We start from the raw sequence: 25,131 nt of genomic DNA on the forward strand, positions 1-25,131 counted from the left end.
GTACAATTTGTTACAAATTTTTCACAAAAATTCTTTTAAACTTTTACTAAAATCACCTTTATCTTATTATGCTAAAACTTACCAATATAAAACAAGAATAAGCGTCAGTTAAATGTTATTTTACTAACCCTTCAACCCCATCTTTAGACTCTCCGACTGAACGGGTCAAAGGTCACTCAGTAACAGGTACGCGATAATCATGGCGGAGGCACTGGTGAAGCAAGCTGTAGAGTACGTTGCAAATCATCCATGGCTTTTATTAGCAGGGATTCTTCTCTACGCCGCTTTATTCCTTATATCTTCCACCTTTTTCTCCGGGCCGAGAGCGGATAAAAATCCGTTCGAGACCGACGCCCGTCGACCGCCGCAGCCTCTTGTGACAGATCATAAAGCAAGAGATGCAGTTTTGAAACAGGGTAAGGTTATTGCATGTGCTTTTGCTGGTATTGTGACAGATGTTGATCTTTTCCAACCGACCCTTGCAATAATGTATTAACACTAAAAAGTGATGCAGAATCTCTTTTAGTATAATTCTTATTGTCTTCTGATTATGACTCATCTCTTGCCGTCTGAACTTATTCTGACCCTGGACTCTTGAACCCCATTATTATATGTCATGTTTATCAAGTACAGATCTTGAGAAATGTTCACTCCTTGAACCCAGGGCTTAACCGGTACAAAAGGGTACAAAGTATTTTATACAGGTTATCATCATCATTGTCATACCTGGTATTTTGACATTTGAAGTCGACCTTAACTTAACTGCCATATACACATCCAGCACCCTGAGCTTCAGAGATAACTTGACACTAACCTCTTCACTTTAGCCTATCTTCATCGTGTCAAGTTACCTCTGACGAAAATAGTTTGACCTAGTTTATATAAGCCAATCGAATCCAAGTTTCAAAATTTTTCACCAAAGTTTGGTGAAAACGCTGATTGGTTGACCGTCAATCGGCAATCCTCGGCTGATTCCGCAAGCTCCATACTAACAACAAAGTGCGGAGACATCCGAGTAGTTCCGAGTGCATAACTGTACACAAAGAAACCATGGCGTCTCGTACGAGTGACTTCGTGAAATAATGTGTTAAGTTATCTCTTGATTCTTTGCAAAATATGAGTATATCCGAATTGAAACCAGAGCAGTTTGAGGCCCTGCATCATTATCTACTGAGGGATGATGTCCCTGATATTCAGCCTTATCTTTGATTGGTCCGGATTTGAACAAAGCGCGCTTTGACTCATTCGCGTTCATTGGCTAGATCGTTCAATGAGTCATTGAGTGCGGGCTTTAAATTTGATTGGCGGGTGGCGGAGGCAATCGAATGTGGTCAGAGGTAACTTGACACGATGAAGATAGGCTATAGTGAAGAGGTTAGTGTCAAGTTATCTCTGAAGCTCAGGGTGACATCCAGTAGCTGTACATAAATTTACACGAATCTTTTTTCTTCAGGTTTCAAACATGGCAAAGTCCCAGACAAGCTAGATGCCATAGTCGTAGGCAGTGGTATAGGGGGACTGGCTGCAGCCGCCATCTTGTCTAGGGCTGGGAAACGCGTTCTGGTACTGGAGCAACATGACCAGGCTGGTGGCTGCTGTCACACATACATTGACAAGGGGTACGAGTTTGACGTGGGTAGGTATAAGTACTTTGTATTGAAGTGATTTTGAATTGGTTAATGCATTGCATTGCTGTACTGTCACATAAAAATAACATAAAATACTTAAAAAATAATTGCTGAAGAAAAAAACAGTGATGATTTTTATTTCAGTCTACAAGGGAATAAAGGCACTGTAAAATGAGTTGCTGATGAAAAAATAAGTCTCTTTCTTTTGATTTGACATTGGTAAACTTCCCATCAGAAAATGACGCTGTAGTTATTTGCTGTAATATTAATGTCACTCATTGGCAATTTACATCAATTGTTTGTGTTTAGAATTGTGTTGCACTCAGTTTGCATAAGGCTCAGCTGTGACATGTACTATAACGTTCAGTGGAGGGGTAGCCATCATATTTCTCATCATATATTACAAGTGTATGCACTTATCAGATCTACACGTTAACCTCTCCCCCAGGTATCCATTATATAGGAGAGATGCATGAGAAGAACCTGATGAGGTTTATACTGGACCAGATGTGTGAGGGTCAGTTGCAGTGGGCCAAGCTGGACGATACCATTGACACAGTGAGTGTCCACTTATGAATGACCAGGGTCAATTTCTTCAGTTATCCTGAGGAAAACAGCCATTTTTGTCCACTTATGAATGACCAGGGTCAATTTCTTCAATTGTCCTGAGGACAGCAGCCATTTTTGTCCACTAATGAATGACCAGGGTCAATTTTTTCAGTTGTCCTGAGGACAGCAGCCATTTATGTCCACTTACAAATGACCAGGGCCAAGTTTCTTCAGCTAGAATAGCGCTAACACTCACCAATTCAGCCAAATGCTAAAAATGACCAGAGTTGGCTACACAAAAAAATGGTTGTTTTGATTTGTTTTAGTTAAATTTAAACCACTAAGAAAAAAAGTGATAAAAAAGTAGTGATTTGGCTAAGAGAAAAAAATTGCCAGCGCTACCTCAGATCTGGATAAGTGTAGCAGTCATTTTTGGCATGCTGTATATTGGGCTAAGGGGTACATTTTTGTAGTAGTGCTTACTTCTCATACATGCACAGGAAAATCGTACATGTTTCTCACCCAAAACCCATAATTTTAAATAGAATATGCTGATATCACTGCTTTGATAACACCATACGTAAGGTGATATCAGCCCCTCGTTATATAAATTAGGTACAACAGTACTCTGATCCCAAGTTCCGTCAGTTATCCCAAGGATGGCACAGATTACTAGAATATAAACTATATCAATGTGACGCCATAACATTTGTTAAAATTTTTATTTAATATTTTAATAGTACAACAGCATTGTTTTGTGATTCCAGGTAGCTCTAGGAGATGCTTCAAACCCTCGACTTGTTCCTCTAAAGGTTGGCCTCAACAATGATTTCCAGAAGAGTCTCCTGGCAGAGTTCCCAGATGAGAAAGAAGCCATTAATAAATTTATGGACATGTTGAAGGTAGTTACGGAGACTTCTGGGTAAAAAAAATCCTGTGTCATTTTGCATTCTTTTGACACTACATGTTTTTCTGATAAAGTTTAACTAATTTAAAATTAAATGCTGTTTTGATATTTAGGTATGTACTAGGTAATTGTAAAGAAACATATCTGGTCTTCTGATGTTAGTGACAGATTCACAGTGTCATCAAACCATTGTGTCAAAATTAAATATAATTTGGCTGTTAATTTCTTAATCACAATTATAAACCATTACTGACATCAGTGTTGTTAAAAGTATGTCATTGTGATTAATTAAGAGTTGGTCTCCTGTGGAAATATGTTGGAAGAAATCAATATAATGCTTGACATTTCACCCGTTCGTCAAATGGTCGTGATCACATGATTTACTTAGCGTTGAGTCATGGATTTGAACTCTGAACGTGGAACAAAATTTGAGCTCAAAACTGAAATATCCTGCAGCACAGCTAAGAACATGTTAAGTCTCTTAAAAAATGATAAATTATTATAATTCTTTACCCAGTTATTATGGCATTTCTACTTCCAGCAAACTCGACTAAATTTCCAAGGCTACATGCAGTCCAAGGGCATGGCAACGTGGTTGGCTAAGTTCCTGGTGAAGACTGGCCTCCTGAAGTTTACGACTAAATATTTCAACTACTCCCAGAAGACCCTGAGAGATGCACTGAATGAACTCACAGATAACCAGGATCTCAAGGCCGTGCTGGGGTACTGTTTTGGAGATTATGGTGAGAAAGCTTCACCACGACAAATGCATTTGTCACACCTAACAGGCTAACACAATATGCTATACTTATCTACTTTAGCTATTACCATTCATCTTTTATTCTTTTATTATATATGATTACATTATATTTTATTTTGTTTTATTATCTTTAAAATTAATTATTAAGAAAAATATTTTATAGACCACAAAGAGTTCACATGAGCAGACAGCAAGAATCATTATTACAAACATAGTTATCACATAGCAGCATTACAATTCACAACACTGACATTTTCAGCAATGTGTGACAATCAACCACCAATACCTTAACTTCAGTTGATTTTTTTTTTTTTTTTTTTTTTTTGTCACAGGTGTTGCTCCTAAAGAAGCCAGTTTTGCCATGCATGCCTCTCTCCTCAACCACTACCTGAAAGGTGGCTGGTATCCAGTAGGGGGCGCCAGTGAGATTGCCCACAGTATCATTCCTGTGATCGAGAAGAGTGGCGGCAGAGTACTGGTGAGGGCCAGGGTGACCCAGATATTGTGTAACGAGAAAGGAAGAGCCAGAGGTAAGTGTCGCGTCTTTTGGCAGAGGCCTGCAGAGGGAGGCACCTGTCTTAGCTAATGCAACTAGAATTTATGCAATTTTTAAAAAACCTTTTGGTTTTTTTGAACAGCATTTCTCTCACCAAATAGATATTCTGTCTTTTTGGATCAGAACTGATAAAAATAGAGGATCAATTTCAGCTCACTACATTCTAACCTATTGGTACAGTTGATTTGGTATTTATAAAAGTCCCTTAAAAACCTTAAAAAATTCCACTGAAAGAAAACCCATAGATTTGCAATATAGAGGGCAGCACTTGCTGTGACAGCAATACAGAGCTATGTTGATTGCAGCCAAACTGTTCCATGTTAGTGAGAAAGAAAGAAGAGTTATGCAGTTAAGGATAAGAGTTATTAGATAGAAAAAATGTTGAGTAAAGCATTTTAGAGGTAAGATAAAAATAGTCATGTTAGTTAATGTTTGCACTGGAAAAACGACTAGGCTGAATTTTTAACTTAAATTGTATGAAACATTTTATTTCAGGAGTGAGAGTTCATAAGAGCAGTGGTGACATTGATATTACGGCACCTCTGATCATATCTGACGCTGGAGTCTTTAATACCCTTAATACCCTACTGCCAAAGGAGGTGGCCCAGAAATCAAGTGAGTTTCAGAGAATTGAACTTTTAGACATAGTAGTAATTCTCACTTCTTTACAATGGTTATTATTTGCTTTTATGAGAGGCAAGATGTTTGCATGTTCATTTTTTTTTTTCTGAGACAATTTTATTGTAGTTTTGAATGAGGTTATTGCAGGGGAGTCAGATTACAATCACACACACACACACACACACATAGACACATACAAACACAAACACACACATGCATGCACATTAACATCCATGCACACCAATGTTTCAATAGACTTTACGTAACTTGGATTTTCCATTTAATAGCTGTGAGCCAAATATTTCACACAAAAACTGTGTTTTTTAGCTGTGTTCCCCTATCTCCCCAAGTTAAAGAATGGCTGGGGTGGCTTCAATATCTTCATTGGCCTGAAGGGAACAAAGGAAGAACTCGGTCTGAAGCCAAGCAATGTGTGGGCCTTCACCCAGTATGTATTCACTTTCATTGTGTTAGCATTGCTGTGATTGCAATTTCCAAATAGAGAAACCAAAGCTTACTTAAAATGACATATATAAGTTTATGTTAATATAAGGCATCCAGTTGAGAGTAAGTATTCACATTTCTCTCTGTCTGGTCATTGTAAATAGTATATTGGCAGACACTGTAAGAACTGAAACTTTTTAAACAGATTTTAAAAGTTTGTGTATATATGAAATGATACATGTGATCGTGATATTACAGGAGTGATCTTGATGGAGCCTTTGATGAGTACGTGGCCAAGCCTGCAGAAGAAGCTGCCGAGTGCGACGTCCCCTTGATGTTCATCTCCTTCCCATCAACTAAAGATCCAACTTGGGAGGAGAGATATCCTGGTAAGAAAGACTGCATGTGTGCGTGCATGTGTGTGTGTGTGTGTGTGTGTGTGTGTGTGCATGCGTGCGTGCGTGCGTGCATTCAAGCACATGCATGACCTAATGACAACCTGTGCCGTAAATGTATCAGTTTTTTGTCATTTGGACCACCAGTTTCCTAAAAGCTAAGTAGCTTTTCTCAGTCAGGATTAAATGGTATGAATTAAAATTTCAGTAAGACGGGACATTTCCCCATTATATGTCATATTAAGATATTAATTTTATCAAATTTTTTTTTTTTTTTTTTTTTTTTTGTAAACTTAGAATCAACATGTAAGAGTTACATTGCTGAAAAAAATTTAATTCAAATCGAAACTCTTTTGAAAACAAACATCAAAAAATCTAAGGGTGCTGTCATATTACCAAATTTACACATTCTGAACAATCTGCTGGTCCAAGCAAAATTTCAGTAGGCAAAGGACCAGTGAGTAACAAGGCAGTCAGTAACTAGAAGCACAGTTGTACAGTATGTGTCTTAGATTCCAGGAAAACCATTCCTTATGGTGTATGAAATTTGCACACTCTTTTAAACTTTTACTTTCAAAACCCAGGCAAGTCTACCTGTGAAGTTGTAACTCTCCTTCCCTGGGAGTGGTTCAGCAAGTGGGAAAATGAGCGGGTGATGAAAAGAGGGGAGGAATATGAAGAGTTGAAGAACAAGATTGGACAAAGGATGTGGGATCGTACAGTGCAGCTCTTTCCTCAGCTGAAGGATAAGGTAGACTGGGTTGAAGTTTTGTTCTTGTTCATATCGAACAGTTTGATCATTTCTCACAAAAATTTTTTCCCAAAACATTCTTTATTCATTTAAGTTTTAATTTTCGACAAAGAAAATAATGTTTTTCAAAAACTTCTATAGATCACTCATTGATCCATCACTTGGGTTTGTCCAGCAGTTAAAATGAATAGATTGTTGACAGGTGATTGAATGTTTTTGCAAAATTGAAATAATGTACTTCTAAAAAGTATGTGATATATCAGCAATAGTATAAAAAAACATGATGTCTGTGGGGAACTTTTACCTTAATCAGCCCAACACTCCCAGTCACCACTAATTATATATAAGATGATTAATTATTGTTTTACCTACAAGCTTCATACTCAATGCTATCATGCTGCCCCCTATAGGTGGATTACTTTGACATTGGCACGCCAGTCACCAATAAGCACTACATTGAGGCTCCACGCGGAGAGATCTACGGACTTCATCACGATGTTGACAGGTTTGGGGAGGAGTTGTCCATGACCCTGAGGCCCAACATTGGTGTCCCAGGGCTTCTGTTGACAGGTAATACGTGAAACTGTCATGGCTGAATGTTTAAAGATCCATACAAAGTCAATTTTCTGTCACAAAAACCAACCAAATGCCAGCATATAGTTTTAAGTAGTATAACTAAGAGAATTACCAAAAGGCATTGTTTAATTTTACCCGAAAATGATGTTTGAACGGATTTTTTCTGCTGGCATTTTTTCAGCTGTATGTCAATAGGGCAGGAAAGTAGGTCACGAAAGTAGGTTAAATTTACAACCATAAATTTAAAGAAAGGAGCAGTCTAAAGGTCTTTTTTGGCTGATCGAGTGATCTATTCAGTTTATCCCTTGGCATGTCGAATTTATTTGAGTCATTTAAGAATCTAGTAGAAGTGGTTTACATATGTTACTGGGAATCCATGCTCCACCGATGCTCGGTTCGTATGTACCTTTAAAGGATTATGCCTGATTTCAGGACTTTTAAGTCTTCATTTTGATCGTTTTGTAATGTCTAAATGCAATGACAAATTGCAAGGTTTCAGAATTTACAGTTTTTACAACTTTCACCCAAGCATTGTTAGATATCATCTTCAGAGGACATTTATGTAGTCTCAGTTTTGTTTTGATTGGGAGATGAACAGAAAAGGGATTGGATCTTCCACTAAACACTAGTTGTTCAGATTACAGTGAAAGGAATTACAGTTCTGATTGTTCCTATTTGCCAGTGGACTATTCCATATGAAACAAATTAATCATACAACATGGCTCTAGACTATGATTTTACTTTTACATGATATGTTGTAGGGACCATGCTTTGAGGTTTCATATAACACATTCCACAGAGGTGCCACATCATAGCCCTTTTGTGATATACTGTACAAATGTATCAGCCCCCTCCCTTCCCCCCTCCTCTGCACGTGTGCACGCACGCGTGCACACACACACTTCTACAGGCTGACACAACGGAACACAACCGTGAATGTTTATACAAATTATGTAATCGTTATACATTTCAGGGCAAGACATACTGAGCTGTGGTTTTGTTGGGGCCATGGCTGGAGGATTGTTATGTGCATCTGCTGCCCTGCACAGGGATGTTTATGATGATGTCTTGAAGCTGTACAAGAAAAGCCGAGGAAAGAAGTGAATTTGGGAGGCTTTTGCCTTTATGTCAACGCCTATCTTTGTTGAAGGTTGTGAAACCTACCAGAAATGTGCAGGAAAAAAAAAGTGGATTTTTAAAGTCTTCTAGATATTGTTTATTTACAAAATGGGAGTTTGTGGGAGGTAAAGGAAGACCAAGAAAACTTGGGTGATTGCGTGGGAGCTTTAACATGTGAGATGCACCACCTAATTGCTGTAACAATATTTTTGTTGGGTTAAACAGAACTAAAACTGTTGAATTCCTAAGAGATTATAGAGTCTACAATACTTCGTGGAGTAAAATATCACTTTTACCCCGTTCACACTACGCTCAGTTATCCGGATAAATTGCGAATTAGGTCACAATTCGAATAAATGCAGTAGTGTGAACGCAAGAGGATTTTTGTAATGCGCATTTTCAAAATCCTGCAAGCGAGGTGGATTTCTAAGCGCGATCCGGATAACTTACCGGAATCGACACCTGTACAGATCTAACTGCACATGCGTGCAGATAAGTGCGGGTATCTATGAACGCTTGTTTATTACTTTAGCGATTGCACCAAACGTATTTGGAGGTCGCCACTCACTACAACATGAGGAAACAAACTTATTTTGCCATCTTATACTTCTCAAGAATGCTGGAATGTCTTTAGAGTTGCATTTGTCGTCACAAATTGTTGTTGGTATTTTAAGATTTTCTGTGCGGCGCATGCGCGAGTGTTCAAAACAGGAAGTTAAACCTGAAATTTTCAACGTGGGATTCGGATTCGCTTAGCGTGTGTGAACGCAATACCGAATCGGATTCCTAACGAAAAATTCGGATTATAGAAATGCGCATTTTTGCAACTGTAGTGTGAATGGGGTATTTGAACAATTTGCATTTAAATATATTAAAGATATTCTTTTATTGAAGCTCAATATTTGCGCAAGGCTTAGCAAAAAATCACAAAACTTTTCATATAGTGTGGGAAAATATTTGCACAGCACTTATACAGAATTGTTATATTAAAATGTATTCATCAATATATGTATATTATCATATGTTGTTGCTTCTTCTGGCGTAAATATGATAAAATTACTATCTTTCTAAATTAGGCAAATAACATATTAGAAAGTTCTTGTCACTGTAATCAAGTTCATCAAGCTAAAACTACATGCAAAAGCATGTGTCGAGTTTGCAAGATGACGCTGTTTTTTTTTTGTTTTTTTTTTTTTTTCAAAGTTCTTGAATGCTTCAACAGTATTTGCCGCTCCATTCGCAGTTCTGCCGCATATCCTTGTTTGTAATTCACTTAACCAAATATATCTATGCATTTAAACTTCAATCAAATTTGCTACTGATGGTCTGAGTGTGATAATCGTGCACACATGGCGGTTTTTAAACAGGAGCAGCCTACACGCTTTGGAGCTGCCGTCAATTGTTAACAAAAGCCGAGTTGCCATAGAAATATTTCTGACCAAGCAAGCGCTTCGTGTAGTAAACCTAGTGGTGACTATGTTGACCTCGAGCAAGGCTTATTTTCGAGAATTTTTCTTTGTAGCTTTCTGGAGACTGAGAACGTCTTGGAAGAGTTTTCTATTAAGGACCACTTCTGCTGTCAGCAGGCCTGCAAACAGTGCTCCGACCACTCCGCATGTTAGGACGTCTTGACCTGGAATTGCAACAAACACAATCACAACCAGCACAATCATTGACTGTCACACCTAATACAATCCCTGGAAGTGCAACACACTAAAACGCGCCAGAACACTTTGATATGAAAAGAAAATGTAGTACAACGCGATTACAGCTGTTGATAGGTAGCCATTTCATATCGCGGCGCTTCGCCATATTGTCAGGCGTAGCTTCCAGTGACCCCATCTCCATGAATAGCTATGTCGCTGCCTGGGCATTGATCATAGAATACACAGTAGTAACCATAGAAATAATCGATGGTTATTTAAAATATTGATTAAATAATTTTTCAAATTAGAAAAAAGGTTTATCCAACCCCAGGGACACCCCACCCCCCAGTCGCATTAGCTCCGATTATAGTTCCATCAATCCCCATAGATTCAAATCCCTCACCCCGACCGACTAGAAGGAGACGGCGGAAACGCACGGACAAACTGGGCTTGCGGGATAAAATGTCTTGTCATAAAAATCAGGGATAATTAACGAACACACCCAATGATTGAGACGTTTTAAATATTAAATTATCATTCACAAAACCTCACTACATCATCCATTACATGTGAGAATTAACCCCTTCCGTGCATGGCTTATCGCCAATCTCATCAAGAGATTGCGTCATACCAAACACAATACATACTTTCTCAGATCAGCATTCCGACAACTCCACACGAAACTTTGATCTTTATCATAAAAGATATGAAGGAACAATTATTCACAAAGTTTCCACATTATTTCGTACAGATTATTTGCATTGAATTTAGTATTTACAAAAAAATCGTGTATTTTTTAATCAAATGTAGTAAATCTTTAATTATTCCCATGGCTACCCTTGCTGTCAGGGCGTTATAAATCTAGCTTGCTCACTATAGGGGCCTACCTTTTCATGTGTTGACTTTACGGTATTGCTGATGTGGGTTATTTATAAAACAAGATCGACCTGGCAATACCGAAATCTAGAACCTAGGGTACCCATGACCCAACTTATACTGTATTCAATAATCCGATCCGCCCCCCCCCCCCCCCCCCCCCCCCACACACACACACACACCTTGGCGTGGGGTTCGGGGTCCCTTCAGCGGGCCCCGAAAAAAATTGGGTATTTTAGCGGGCGAACGGTGCTATTTGGGACGGTTTAGAACTACGATTCAGCTAGTTAAAATTCTTACCTCAAGAGGGAGTGATTTTTTTCAGAAATCGAAGGGGGGTGGTTAGGACCCCCCTGACATCCTCCACTGTCCATTAATTGGTCAGAATTCCCTCCAGAAGGAACCCCATACTAGCCTGCATGCGTTCACACACATTCACCTGTTGCAACCAATATCCATATCACATCTAACACAATGTCACAACCACAATAACCCATTCCACCCTCACCTGTTAGCAGTAAACCTGGAATGCCAACGTCTGGACGGAGCTCCGTTGATATTTCGGCAGAGCACCGCGCCCTGTTTTCTTCCAGGCCGTACAACTCTCCGCGTGGCGCGCCGTAATAATACTTGTTGGTCAGCGGGGAGCCGACTGTCATGTATTCAACCTTGAATAACATAATGGATACATGTAGACTGCCCTCTACTAGGATGGCAGATATTACAGGCACAATTTCAACATTTGACGGAGAACCAAATGACTGTACATGTCTATTTATCTAGAGACATATCTGTGAATATCTTGTGAAAAATCAATATGTCGCCCTGGTGGAGGGTACATGTAGACCATGTCAGTGCTCTGTTGCCATACTCAGACCGAGGGTTTGGGACTCAAGGGGAACCCTGAATTATATTACAATCAACATTTGAGGATATTGCAAAAGCAGAAAAGGGATCATCCGAGATATTCGTATGGCTCGAAGTCCTGCGATTTAGTGTACAGGAGTGCGGTCTGAAAAAATAGTAGGCTAACGATCGCGAGTACGGTGCAGCAAAAATAAAAGCTGGCGAAATTTAACAAAAAACAAAGGTAAATGACTTCCTGGTTGTTTTTTTCCTAAAGCTTGTTGAATTACTGTTTTTTGCACTAGTGCGAATTCACCACGTATCCTGTTAAAGTTTGTTAAGTCGAAATTCCCAACGCAGAGTTTCACCTTGATCGCTTTTCGCAGTTCACCGCATCTCCCACGATCCTTCACACATAATCTCGTCACCTCACGCAGTGCCGACATCCTAGTGTTTCTTAATCTCGAATGATCCCCACTGCGAGATTATCTTGCTTATTAAAACTGCAGCTTTAATTGGTTGGTAATACATTTTATATAATTAAAATACCTTTTATATAATTAAAATTGTATTAAATCCTACAAAGGTCCTAAAATTTTAAGAAATTTGCTGGACATAAATTTCAGTCTGGAAACGATTATTTCCAAAAGTTTTAGTTATCTTGGTCGCTTTGCATTAAAGTTATGTTCGTTCCCAAAGAATGCATCGTACCAGTTTGCGTTAATCTTGCCCCATTCAGAATAGGGGACTAACTAGCGCAAGGGTCAAATATGGCCGACCCACTTGAATACTTCCCCACGGGATATCTATTCAGTGTCTATTAGCGGATTAGACGGCAAGCTTTATAGTGGGTCGCTATATTTGACCCTCGGACTAGTTAGTCCCCTAATCTGAATGGGCCCCTGAAATATTAATAAAAATAAAAAACAGATTTCCCTTCTCCAAAGCCAAAGCGAAAGTTTTAAGAGCATTGTGTACAAAGCCCCCCCCCCCCCCCCCTACAATTTGATATGCAAACACTGCAAGCTTTTTTTCTTCTTTTGTAAGCATAGAGTTGTGATATTGACAATAGCTTTTTCCTTCCTTCCCCTCAAAAGTCTCATCTCAAAATTCTGGAAATTAGTTATGTAATATTTTAACACCGTTTCCAAGTATCGAGTAAGAACGTCAGGACATGTATGTTGGATAAGCGCCTGGAGGATACAGCATGGTTAGCCCCGGTTTCTTTCCCTTCTTTCCCTCACTTTCTCTCTCTCTCTCTCTCCCTCGCTCGCTCGCTCTCCCCCTCCCTCGCTCTCTCTCTCCCTCTTTCACACCGGGAAGGAAAAGAGTCTTAAAGCTGAAATACACGAATTTGCGGTTCGATATTTTTTATTCCCTTTTTTGGGTTTCGGGGGGAGGAGAGGGGTCAACAATTTACACTCACCTTATCCCTCAGCTGGGGCAGGTAGGACAGCGTCGACTCCCAGATTTTGTTGGCAAGAATCATCTTCTGGTCCTCGTAGTCCTCTCCGCGGTGGTTCACTCGCCCTTTTTCCCACTCATCGTACCATGCCCATTCCGCTGGGGCTATCACTATGCAGTTTGAACGACCTGGTGATCACAAAGAACACATTTAAAAATCTACATGTTAACACCAATAGTACACAATCAATGGTCTAAACCGAACATCGGCTTCGGCATCACCGACACATTGCTTTTATTCCAGTACTTTATGGCTTGGAATACAGTACTTTATCTTTGACTATCTAATACGACCAGGTCCATGCATGATGTCTAGACAGCTAACTTACAGTTTGGGTAAATTTGTCACAAACATTTTACTTTTATGTCAGTGAATAATTTATATGTCAAATATCGAAATGTTAGGACATTTTACAAAGCCAGACATGCTTTTGGCGACCATCTGAGGACACAGGGTTTCATAAGATGCCGTTCCATACCCAAAAATTCCCTTTTTAATTTTTGATTCAATTATTTTAATTATTTCAATTTTAATAATCTGGAACAAGTTTCTTGATCTTGTCACAAAAATGGAGAATTCGTGGTGTTTCTTGGAGAATAACAGCGGCACCTATGTGCACCATTAAAAAAAGGCTCCGGTTGTAACTGTATATAGACGCTGGGTCTACTGCTATACATAAATACGCATTATTTTAAAATTTCAAATAATCTGGCCAAATATTTTGCTTTTAACACAAAATTTGGCCGTGTAATATGATACACTTTCAGCTCGACCGGACATACATGTACCTCAGACCTTTTGACTGACTGTACATACAGAATATGTAAGTAATGAGGTCTAGGCCGACGGAATCACCCGAAGTTACCCGAATGGGGCCAAGGTCACCATACTGGTACAAATACGTAGGCCCCAACACTTACCTGGAAACCGTTCCTCCCAACTGGGATCCCTGGCTGATGGGGACGAAAAGAACAACACTGGCACCTGTCTCTCGGAAGCATCATTGGCCGTTTTAGCCGCTGAATAGTTGGACACAGCAATATCCTGATCGGGAAAGATCCAAATATTTCTTGCTTTTAGTCCCAGCTCCTCTTTGCTGCCTCTTAGTCCAACGAACACAGTGATACACGAAGAACCAGAGCACAGGTCTTTGTTCTTTATGTATGGATAAAGAGCTGAAAGGGGGGAATGAAATCCACATTGTCAAAAGTGTGTTTGATACATCAATTTATATGTACATGTACATAGGGGTGACAAAAGTATTGCACCATTTTGCTGTAACGTGAACAACAGCTGCTTTTGTTAAGTTCTTCAATTGATATATTATTGAAAACTGGTTATGCCCAGTTAGTTTCTTTACTACAGGTTTACCGTTTACAGAACAGCGCTTTGTCCTTACATAAGGCATGTGATTATGTCAGTATTAATGTTTTGTGAGATAGCCACCATCCTTCTGGGCATAGAATGATAACGGTTCAGTAATTTTCTTGGGGGGGGGGGGGTATGTTGGCCCATGCTCTAAAGACAAAGAGCGTTTCTGGTAAAGGGACAATCATTTATCACTTGATTTCCAATCTTATTCCTCAGGTTTCAATGGGGTTTGCATCTGGTGATTTGACAGGCAAGTCCACCCTATTGTTGCCATGCAGGTGAAGTCATTCTTGTACAGCCCTGGCCTTGAGGGGTGTGGCGTTGTAATCTTCGAAAGTGAATGGGTGATTCCTGTCCCCAGAGATGTTTGCTACCGACGGTAAAGAGTATACTGGTCCATTATTTCAATGTAGTGTCATAGTGGCGTTTTACGGTTATATTTCATTTTAGAAACTTCCACATTTAAATCAAAATTATGTCAATGTGTGGTAAAGATTGTACATATGTCTCAGTTATAATGATATTACATGAATCTGTTATTGTATTTTATTCATTGGAAAGAACTGTAACCGAGTTTTAAAGGGTGTTTTCAGTTTTAAAAGGATTAAATAACTTCATTTATGGCTCTATCTCCTAGTTAAAATTTAAATTAGTATCAGTTTAATTATTTTAAAGGTCTTGTAGCCCATGTCACCCATCATCGTCTTTTACTAATTTGATAAGTGGTTCCCACCTGGGAGCCCTGGTGTGAAACCTTCAAGCATGGGGCCTTCATTAAACAGCTCTTTTGCTAATCTCAAATTGCAAATTGCGCGACCACTGCGAAGTTAATTTGCTGCATGGTTCAAATCCTCTAAGCATTAATTTAACTGGCAGCATAAAAACGCCTGTCGTTTCTGGCACACGTCTTTCTCGGGCAACCACTTCGTGGTGACTTAAGGGCATCGCCAGTGTCCTCCATCCTTCCTCAAACCCTATATACATTGTAACCAGAAACACCATATCTGGCGGCTATCTGGGGGACATATAAATCATCGCCCTCAGAGGAACGATATATTTTCTTTTTTCGTTTGTACCTTTACCATGGTAGCAACTTGATAGCCAGAAGGGCATTACATCCTCGAATGTTACCCTTTATAGTACACAAGGATGGAAATTTATCAATAATTGTTACGCGAGCAATAAGCCACAAATCACTTTTCAAGAAAGGGTCCCACATGTCACACAGCGCACTATTCACACAGAGCGTGCTTACATCACCCCCTGTACGCCGTAATTCAACCAGTAGCAAAGATGGACTATGGGACTTTATTACTGGTTTATATAGGGCTGCTGGTAACTGTTAAAATCAAAGTCCTTTTTTTTTTTTTTTTTTTTTTTTTTTGGACGCACACATAAAACTGTAACACAATTATCCTCATTTTTGTTCATCTTTTGTTTAATTATCTCCAAGAATTATCTCAATTAATTTGATATCACCTGTCACTTACGTGAGGTCTCCGCGATTTCCCTGGGGAGCAACGACGTGAACGTGTTTAGAACGCCAGCGTCTGATATGACAAGAGGTGCAAAGATGTCCACCTCATCTCCAGATTTTGACTTTTCCACTTTGACTCCTGCAAAAATTTTTAAAGGAAAAGGCACTTTATTGGCAACGGGGTATAACGCCAAGAAAATTGAGCCTGAGCATAGTTTTAACTGGACTCTGGTGTGGATATACGTTCTGTATTATGTTTACAGTACGTGAGGTGCAGTTGTCCAGGCTCAAACAACATAGGCCTATTGTGTCTCAGAATCTGCATGATATCCAATACCAACTTTATGACATTACCTACCAACGACATGACCTTTGCTATTTGTCAAAAGCCTTTTCACAGGGGCCCTTACGAGAACCTTGCCACCAGCACCCTCTATTGTAGGAATCATGTGGAATGCCACCTCACTGCTACCGCCATACGGATACCAGCTACCGTTGACAAAATGCCGGACAACCCCGGCGTGTGTCGAGAAACTTGAAAGACTTGGGACACAACCTGTAATATAATCACACAGGTAATACATACAATTTCACAAATATCAAATTTTGAAGGTGTTGTCTTCAAAGGAATCGTATCGCAATTTACAAGATGACATTAAAATTACCGCTTCCAAAACTCGGGGGAATTTTGAAAGGATACCGTAGCCGTTGTTACATGACAAAAGTGGTAAGAATCACAGCTTCCCTGCCTTTTATATAGGCCTATAAATATTTTAACACTAGTAACAACTGGGCTTACCACTTGGGCGGGGAAAATTCGATCACGAAAATTTACGTTTTTGAAGCTAGTCACGTTAACTGTTTTATATTTTTGGTAAAAATGGTCCAAAGTACTGCCAGACATATGCTTTGATTTTTGCCATCATTGATCATTAGAAAAGAGGAATTGTCCGGTCTCGGTACCCCAAACATTGCTGTACTTCTATATTTGCCTACTATTATATTTGTTATTTACAGTTTTAGGTTTACCATAATCTCCAAAGAGGTATGCAAGAACACATTTCAGAGTCTCATTATCTGAAATGCTATCTAGAATGGTCTGTAGTGTGACTCTTGTGTACATGAAGTACGGAATGAACCAATGCACGAGACCTGACCTAATGAGGAATCGTGTCAGCCAGCGAGGCCAGCTTTTCATAAGGATTACTCCCCCAAAGGATCCGGAAGATTTCTGAAAGCATAATAATAATAATAATTATTATTATTATAACAATTTTGTTTTTGCAGAAATAACCTGCCACCCTTAAGAACATTTTTCATAGATTTCCATATCTGATTGATCACAATGAATTGGTTTTTAAAGGTACATACTAACTATACACTTCTACTAGTTTCTTATACGACTCAAATAAATTTGACATGCCAAGGGATAAACTGAATAGATCACTCGATCAGCCATAAAAGAGCTTCAGACTGCTCCTTTCTTAAAATTTTTGGTCGGATATTTAACTTACTTTCGTGACCTACTTTTCTGCCACATTGACATACAGCATAGAATGCTAGCAGAAAAATCCGTTCAAACAATGCCTTTTGGTTATTCTCTTAGTCATACTACTTGAAACTATATGCTGGCAATTGGGCTGTTTTTGCGGCAAAAAATTGACTTTTTATGCATCTTTAAGGTACCAGAATGTCTGTGTTGTTACTAATAATATTGCTTATTTGCAACGTTAATATATACAAATCACAAAAAATATACAAATCACAAAAAAAAGATGAAAATTTATTAAAATGTTCATTTGAATTAGAATGGCATACTGTATGTTCCTTAGGGATATTTAAAATGCGTTCAGAGTGCTATTTTAAAATCATACAAAAATTCCATTGATTTTAAAAGTATGCAGTGCCCATATGTATAGCAAACAATATTAAGACAGGCAAACACATTAACAAAGATAGATAAGTTATGGGCGGCCAAAAGGGCAAAAAATCCTGTCGTCGATTCAGTTATGTTTCGTCGATTCACTGCCTTCCCATCGATTCAGTTTCAAGTTTAAACGATCCTGTCATAAATTCAACATCTACTTTCGTCAATTCAACTGTCAAACATTTCTCATCTACGGTGTATTAAAACCAATGCTGTCACTATTTTCGTCGATCGTGTAACTATTCTCGTCGATCGTCTAATCTCGTCGATCGTCCAACTAATCTCGTCGATCGTGTAACTATTCTCGTCGATCGTCTAATCTCGTCGATCGTCCAACTAATCTCGTCGATCGTGTAACTATTCTCATCGATCGTCTAATCTCGTCGATCGTGTAACTATTCTCATCGATCGTCTATTCTCGTCGATCGTCTCATCGATCGATTGCCAGAGGGCGCTGCGGTAGCACATTGGCCTATCACATGACTATCAAAATGGCAGACAACAAAATGATTGCTAGTGAAATAAGAACATATTCTCAACAATTTCAATTTTAGTTGTTAATAATTAAAAGATATTCGGTTGTAGGGACATTATTTTCTAGTTGTGCTTAACTCTGACCATGGCTGGCCGAGTTAAAAATTACCGCGTGATTGACAGACAGAAGCACGTGTTGCTACCGCAGCGCCCTCTGGCGATCGATCGATGAGACGATCGATGAGAATAGTTACACGATCGATGAGATTAGACGATCGACGAGAATAGTTACACGATCGACGAAAACAGTTTGACGATCGACGAGATTAGTTACACGATCGACGAAAATAGTGACAGCATTGGTTTTAATACACCATAGATGAGAAATGTTTGATAATTGAATTGACGAAAGTACATGTAGATGTTGAATTTATGACAGGATCGTTTAAACTTGAAATTGAATCGATGGGAAGGCAGTGAATCGACGACATGAATTTTTGCCCTTTTGGCCGCCCATAATAAGTTCCATTTACACATTATGCACTATAAGCTCATTTCTAGACCTCTTAGCAGTCACTTGCAAAGCTCTGCCATTCAAATATTTATTGATTGTCAAATGTGCGATGTCAATTGCAAATGGCTGACATGCATTTACTGCTGGGTATCAAAATTATATTTCCATGAATATATTAGATATAATAATACTAATTTATTTAATAATAATTTATTTGCTAAAATCGCAACCTAAAGGTTGAAGTTTTACAATGTGTCTTAAATAGTAAAATCATAAGGTATTTTAAAATTAACTAAAAATTATAAACTAAAGGACCAAAGCTTTAAAACAAGACTTATAAGACAGTTTGAAGCAGTAATTTACATAAAATTTAAAAGATTTAGAATTATAAAAGATGATTTAAAACGCTCCGTTTTCACTTTTGGTATTAAAAATTTGTTGCTGACCCTGAGATTTCTTGGGTTCTTTTGTTTAAACAGATGGTGTAGCTTATTAAAATTCTAAAATAAAAAGCACCTTAAAACTTGCTAAAAGGTTTAAGGAATTCCAAGGAAGGACGTGCCACTACACACCTGTTTTGTTCATCGAACGTATGCTTTTCGTGATGTTCTCGCTAATTCTATTTAGCAAGTTGGAAATGTACGTTTTTTCCAGTGGAAAGAAGCTCTCGTCAATCCAAAGAAATTGGCATAAAACCCATAAGTAGAAGTATTAGATATTAGGCGTCAGTAAAAACAGCAAGTTACTAGGCAAAAACAGACCACCGAATTACACAAGATGCACAAGAAATGAGGGTGACTGTCCTGTGACTTACAAAAAAAAGGTTCCGTAAAAAACTTATCGCAATGATCATCTTTAACTTTCTTAGCGCATATCACTTATCAAAATTCGATTATTATGCAAAAAACCCTAATGCCAAAAAACTAATAAACAAACTAATACTAGCCGAAGTGATCATTTCTCGGGCAGCAGAAGAGGGCTTTTAATCTGTGACTGTTCTTTCTTCAAAATGTCTGGTTAAATTAAAATTATATATTTCATTTCAGCCCGCAAAGCACAAAAATATAGCATCTATGCTGATAGCTTTTTCATAAAATTCATCAATTTTAAATATTGATCAAATAATGCCTCAAAATATTGTTTTGTTCCTTGACAATCGTTAGCTTTTTTGTACAACTCTGTCCAATACCAAGATAGTGAAGGGCATTGACTCAAAGGCCAGTGATGCATGGACGACTAAAAGGCTACAATGTATCAGATAAATTACATTAAAATTAATCCCTTGTCCACTAGGACAACATGCATTCCAGTATCTGAATCAGAAGAAGTTTGTGTCATAAAATAGATTTGGGTGTCTTTTGAGTTCATGCAGTGAAAACACATGTTTTGTAAAAAATAATAATAATAATAATGAAAAACTGTTTAAAAAGGCTGCAATATGGAGTTTCACAGATAAATCACAAAACCACTAAATTAGGTGTTGGGTCTTACTATGATCACAGTAAAACGCGTTAACCGATCCGTTATGTTAAATCATCCGAGAAAGTTACTTATATTTCGTGCCAAAACCTAATATTTCATTGGTATTTGCAACAATCACATTGTTGGTCACAGAATACACGTGCTTTAGTTCAAGATTATGTCAATTATGGATACGCTGATGCTAATTTACCTAACAATATGTAGGAAAGGGATGAGCTATATATAGTCACGTAGAGTGCACACGTTTAATTGCCAGTTTGTATCGGCAAGGTTTTGTTACTTCAAACATTATTTGTGCCCGTTATGCTTAATCATTAGAGCATATGAAATAACATTCATAGGTGCAACATTATGTTTTCATACCAACTGTATACTTAAAACTTAATTATTAAGTAGGTATGGTTGATTGGTCGACAGTGCTTCATCAAGAAATATAGGTATCTTTAACTTACCAAAACATGATCCTTATATCTATCAATGGCCTCCGTGTCTTGTGGAAATTGTGACTTCAAGTGCTCGAAGTACACGTTGTCGTTGCCGCCTTTTATTGTATAGTACTTAACTTCGGTTCCTCGTCCTATCGCCACCTAAAACATACATTTTGCACATGCAACCTGTTATTGCTCGATCAGCTTTCAGAAAAAAAACTAGACATTATCTGATTTATCTTGGAACGGAGTTCTGTGAAAAAATGTTCAGTAATAGGCCTACAAACTCAAAACAAACTTCTGCCATTTTTAATTTACTATTTAATTCATTAAATACACAAAATCCAATCATTCAGCTATTTCTGTACGATGTCCTTTGATCAGAATACCAACCCAAAGACTAAATTTTGTCTATTTCTTTTTCTGCTTTGATGTGATACAAGATGAACTGTAGTCTATGCATTGTGATGAATCTAATATTGTCTAACTTATACGAAGTATTACTGTACCCAAATAGTCATAAGCCTCGGTCACAAGCGGACGAACGAATTTTAGGATCATACGTGCCCCTGCAAATTGTGGGTGCATGGAGACCGTGGAGGTCGTATAGGTAGAGGAAAGGTTGTAAGGACTTCGCCAGAAAGGCAAAAGAAAGGCGCAAATCTGCCTTGCGAGGCCCAGGGACCACGTGAGATGTCCTTTCAAGCAGGGACGCTAATTGCAAGGTGCGGTTGCCATGGAAATTGTACTATTTCTTGATCTGATTTTGCTACCTACGTAAACGGCACACATTCACCATGCCAATAAAAGAGACAATGAAACACACAGCGAAGGTAATTCACACTTGCGTCATTTCTGCGTCACACTTGCCCCACACGCTCGTGATGACGTACTCACAGAGTACTGACCTCCTGTTCTCCCCTTCTTTCTTTTCCCTCTCCCCTTCTTCTTTGCACTCTAAGCTTCTTTCTTTGCCTTTTTTATTGAAAGCTAAACTGAGCAAAATCCGTTTTTTTTTTTTTTCAAAAATGTCTGAGTTGTACACGTTGCACAATCGCCGTGGCACGTGAGATTCTGCACAAAATTCGGACGCAAACAGGCCGTAAGAGCCCGTACGGCCGGTTGTGACCTAGGCTTTAAGAACAGAAAAAAAGAGTATAATTACCACGTCATATTCGTCGTCCAGCTTTGACCAGTGTAGTTGGCCTCGGGTCAGCTGGTCACACAGTAGCCTCGGGAGGTCATCCTCACCCATCTCCCCCACGTAGTGGATGCCTAACGGAAGAGAGGGGGGTTTGTATGTTACCGTCCAAGATGCTTTCAACCAAAAGACGACTAAAAGACCTGTCATACGGACCATGCACGACTATACCCCCAAACAGTTACGACGAATAACCACGAACTTCACATCGACAACAGCTCTCAAAAAGAAAAAAATCGATATACACTGTAACTCGAATCCCTGCCACATAACCATGAAATCTAAAGGTGTCAACTTAACATTTAATGTCTTGAATAATAATAATAAAAATAATAGTATTATTTTGAGTCTAAAATCCAAATTCATTCAATTGACTTGGCATTAAAGTGTAAAAGAAATAACTAAAAAGGCTAGTAAAAATTGATTAAAACAGGAAAATTAATTAAAACAAATAATGTAGAAATTGAAATGTTACTTGATCACTCACTCAAAAAGTCATTAATAAAAACTCTATTCATAATTTTTTCATAACTTGTTTCTGTGATAATCAAAGCTAGATCTTACCGGAAGTGGGCGTGTCCCCACCATCCTATACTCAAATCAAGTACATCATTACCTGTGTCAAACTCAAAACCTTTTTCGGTAAAGGAATGACAGCATCCTCCCGCTTGGTCGTGTTGTTCCAGGACCAGAACTTTTTTCCCTGCCTTGGCCAAGATGGCGGCTACAGTCAGCCCACCCATACCGCTACCAACGACAATGACATCAAGGTTCTGGGGAACTTTGGCGGCGGTAAACCCTGAAGAAATTGGAAGAAAGAACCCATTCCAGTTCACAGTGGAAAGTTTGGAGGGGGAGGGTCTAGATAGTGAGGAAGTCCATCGGGCTGGAAACTTTTGTTCAAACATATTTAAGGTCTAGATCAAAAGTTTGATGGCAATTGTTTTAAGGCAACAGCTGCCACTAGCAATACAAATTAGAAAATGACATTTCGGAATAAACCGTGGGAACGGTGAACATTTGGATCACCGAGCTCTCGGTCCTTGGTGTCCTAAATGTTGGTCTCTGTAAAACTCATGGACATGAGTGGGTAATGGGGTGAACATGTTGCCGATCGGGGCAAAGGATACATACTTTGTCTTTGCAACAACATGTACTAACCAACTGATGATTAAGGTCAAACCAGCTGCATTTGTAGAGATACGGTGTACCAGTACTATTTAATTCATATCTGAATTCAAACGAGGTAACCAAAAGCACACACGCGCGCACACACACACACACACACACACACAGATATCACAAAAAATGTTTTAGTTTGTCCGGGAGTCAGTGGAGTCAGGATGGAAAAGGATGGAAAAGGAGCACGAAAAAAAAAATTTTCAAAACGTCTTTTATTGCAGTATCTCGTTTGGTAGAAATCGCAAAGTGTTATCATTATGGCAAATAATTATGTTACAGCAAAGACATAAAAGATTCCATATAAATTCATATTAAAATATACAGTTAACTACCAAAAGATCTATGTATGAACGGTGTGAAGGGGCTAAGAAGTTTTCATTTCACCGGGGAATGAAAAAACGAGAATTCTTTTTTTCACATGAAGAAAACCGTGGGAAATAAGTTTTTTTTCTTTTCTTTCTGAACGAAAGAAGAGAATTGCACCAACTTTATTTGATTTCATATTTATCCCAAAAAGAAGACATAAATTGTATCTGAAAGCTGCAATGGATATCTGGATCCATCATTCAAAACGGGCATTTATTCCATTTCCGTCAAATAGAGCGAACCGTGCTCCTCATGCACGTGTACAGAACAGCTTTTCACCTTTAAGGTTTCTTCGTATTATTCATAATTATCATTGTCTTAAGTATGTTAATTTGCCACTTTTGCCAAGTATCACACTTACGCCTTACTGCCAAGATCTTGCTGGCTCTCAAACACGCCGAGGACCATGTGGGAGATACGAGGACCATGGGGAAGATATGAGGGCCATGGAGAAGTTAAAATTTTAATTTACCCTCAATGAATTAAGTTTAATAAACAAATATATTCATATCGGTAAAACGCCGTTTCACTTGCTCCATTTGTATATTCGGAAATGATCCTGTAGCCTGGAGAGCAGTGGGATATATATATATATATATATATATATATATATATATATATATATATATATATATATATATCCTTAACAAACAGGGACGTAGCCCTTATGTATATCCATTTTCGGATTCTATGTGACTGCAATGTAAAGAAACGTACCTTGCTTTAGCACCTTTTTCCTCTCCTTTTCGTCGGTAACCAGTGGGGCTCGCGGGCAGACGGCGTCCACTTCAAAAGGATTCCGCCCCTCTTTCTTTTTGGTTGAGATCCAAAGCCCAAGAATAACAACAAGCGTGATCCCTAAGATCCAGGCAGGACCTAGGGACCCGACGGTATCCCATATTAAAGACATCTGTGACCTAAACGGGCCTTCCTGTTCCTACCAAGCTTTTGCTTTCTAAAGACAGTCAAAAAGCCGCAGTTTCGTTAGGAAATCTTGTCCGACGACACAAACCCAACAAACGTTGGCAAATATGCTGACGTCTGACGTAGATAATTTCTGACGCCCTCTTGTCGATTGTCTTCCCTTCAATTTTTCTGGGATCCCAGGCTACTATTTTTAGGCGCCTGTGCTTGCTTGTCCCACTTGCCTGATGCGCTCGCTAGCTCTTGGCGTAATTTATGAGCATTTTGCTGTGTAATGATGACCCTGACAAAATTAATCGTTCATTATTGGACAGAGTCAGATAGTTCTATTGTTTTGCGGTAATAGGGCTACCCTACTCGATAGAGAGACTCTTTGGATTAAAAGTGAGAGCTTGATTGTGGTAAATCCCCTATAACTTGGTAATCTGATAGGTTGACTTTTTCTCTATCAATTGAATCAGCCTTTGTTTAGGTCTAAACAAACGGTGGAATAAAATCAATTCGAATATTCTATTTTTTATCATTCTTCAATATCTTTGAAATGTTATCCTTCCTGCAAGAACGTGAACAAAGTGACTTCAATACAGAAAACTTTACATGTTGGCAGGTCACTGCAATAATTCTAGCTTTCACCCCCCCCCCCCCT

The 25,131-nt window shown here is 38.7% G+C and overlaps 2 protein-coding genes and 1 long non-coding RNA gene across 4 annotated transcripts; 2 read left to right on the forward strand and 1 right to left on the reverse strand.

Moving 5' to 3' along the window:
• Nucleotides 1–159: 159 nt before the first annotated feature.
• LOC106174688 (all-trans-retinol 13,14-reductase) lies at nt 160–8,599 on the forward strand. Its single transcript, XM_013556348.3, has 12 exons — nt 160–416; nt 1,454–1,636; nt 2,077–2,186; nt 2,945–3,079; nt 3,626–3,827; nt 4,177–4,374; nt 4,896–5,015; nt 5,349–5,469; nt 5,724–5,854; nt 6,445–6,611; nt 7,022–7,181; nt 8,161–8,599. The coding sequence occupies exons 1-12, from the start codon at nt 200–202 to the stop codon at nt 8,289–8,291; spliced, it is 1,875 nt and encodes a 624-aa protein (XP_013411802.2). The 5' UTR covers nt 160–199; the 3' UTR covers nt 8,292–8,599.
• Nucleotides 8,600–9,219: 620 nt separating this feature from the next.
• On the reverse strand, nt 9,220–25,110 carry LOC106174680 (all-trans-retinol 13,14-reductase). 2 transcript variants are annotated; one of them, XM_087013079.1, is made up of 11 exons: nt 24,279–24,944; nt 22,630–22,812; nt 21,978–22,087; nt 20,837–20,971; nt 17,017–17,218; nt 16,346–16,543; nt 16,001–16,126; nt 14,060–14,314; nt 13,101–13,267; nt 11,337–11,496; nt 9,220–9,939 (listed from the first exon to the last, which is right to left on the reverse strand). In XM_087013079.1, exons 1-11 carry the CDS (start codon nt 24,469–24,471, stop codon nt 9,803–9,805), a joined length of 1,866 nt encoding a protein of 621 aa, XP_086869205.1. In that variant the 5' UTR covers nt 24,472–24,944; the 3' UTR covers nt 9,220–9,802. The 2 variants fall into 2 exon arrangements, with proteins under 2 accessions (XP_086869205.1, XP_086869206.1); XM_087013080.1 differs by lacking the exon at nt 11,337–11,496 and having other exon boundaries at nt 24,279–25,110.
• On the forward strand, nt 13,839–17,162 carry LOC147761567 (uncharacterized). The gene is made up of 4 exons (XR_015334504.1): nt 13,839–14,285; nt 14,727–14,889; nt 16,430–16,562; nt 17,005–17,162. It is a non-coding gene; the product is annotated as an uncharacterized LOC147761567 (long non-coding RNA).
• Nucleotides 25,111–25,131: the final 21 nt, after the last annotated feature.

The sequence above is a fragment of the Lingula anatina genome, chromosome 5 (genome assembly GCF_051362555.1).
Source record: "Lingula anatina isolate TDL-2025a chromosome 5, LinAna3.0, whole genome shotgun sequence".
Lineage (NCBI taxonomy): Eukaryota > Metazoa > Brachiopoda > Lingulata > Lingulida > Lingulidae > Lingula > Lingula anatina.

Coding starts and splice junctions, on each gene's coding strand:
- LOC106174680 (XM_087013079.1), bottom strand. CDS start 24,471: ATGTCTTTAATATGGGATACCGTCGGGTCCCTAGGTCCTGCCTGGATC. Junction 20,972..21,977: donor TGGACGACGAATATGACGTG/GTAATTATACTC, acceptor TGTATGTTTTAG/GTGGCGATAGGACGAGGAAC. Junction 13,268..14,059: donor TTGGGAGGAACGGTTTCCAG/GTAAGTGTTGGG, acceptor TGTGATCACCAG/GTCGTTCAAACTGCATAGTG.
- LOC106174688 (XM_013556348.3), top strand. CDS start 200: ATGGCGGAGGCACTGGTGAAGCAAGCTGTAGAGTACGTTGCAAATCAT. Junction 3,080..3,625: donor AATTTATGGACATGTTGAAG/GTAGTTACGGAG, acceptor TTCTACTTCCAG/CAAACTCGACTAAATTTCCA. Junction 5,470..5,723: donor AATGTGTGGGCCTTCACCCA/GTATGTATTCAC, acceptor GTGATATTACAG/GAGTGATCTTGATGGAGCCT.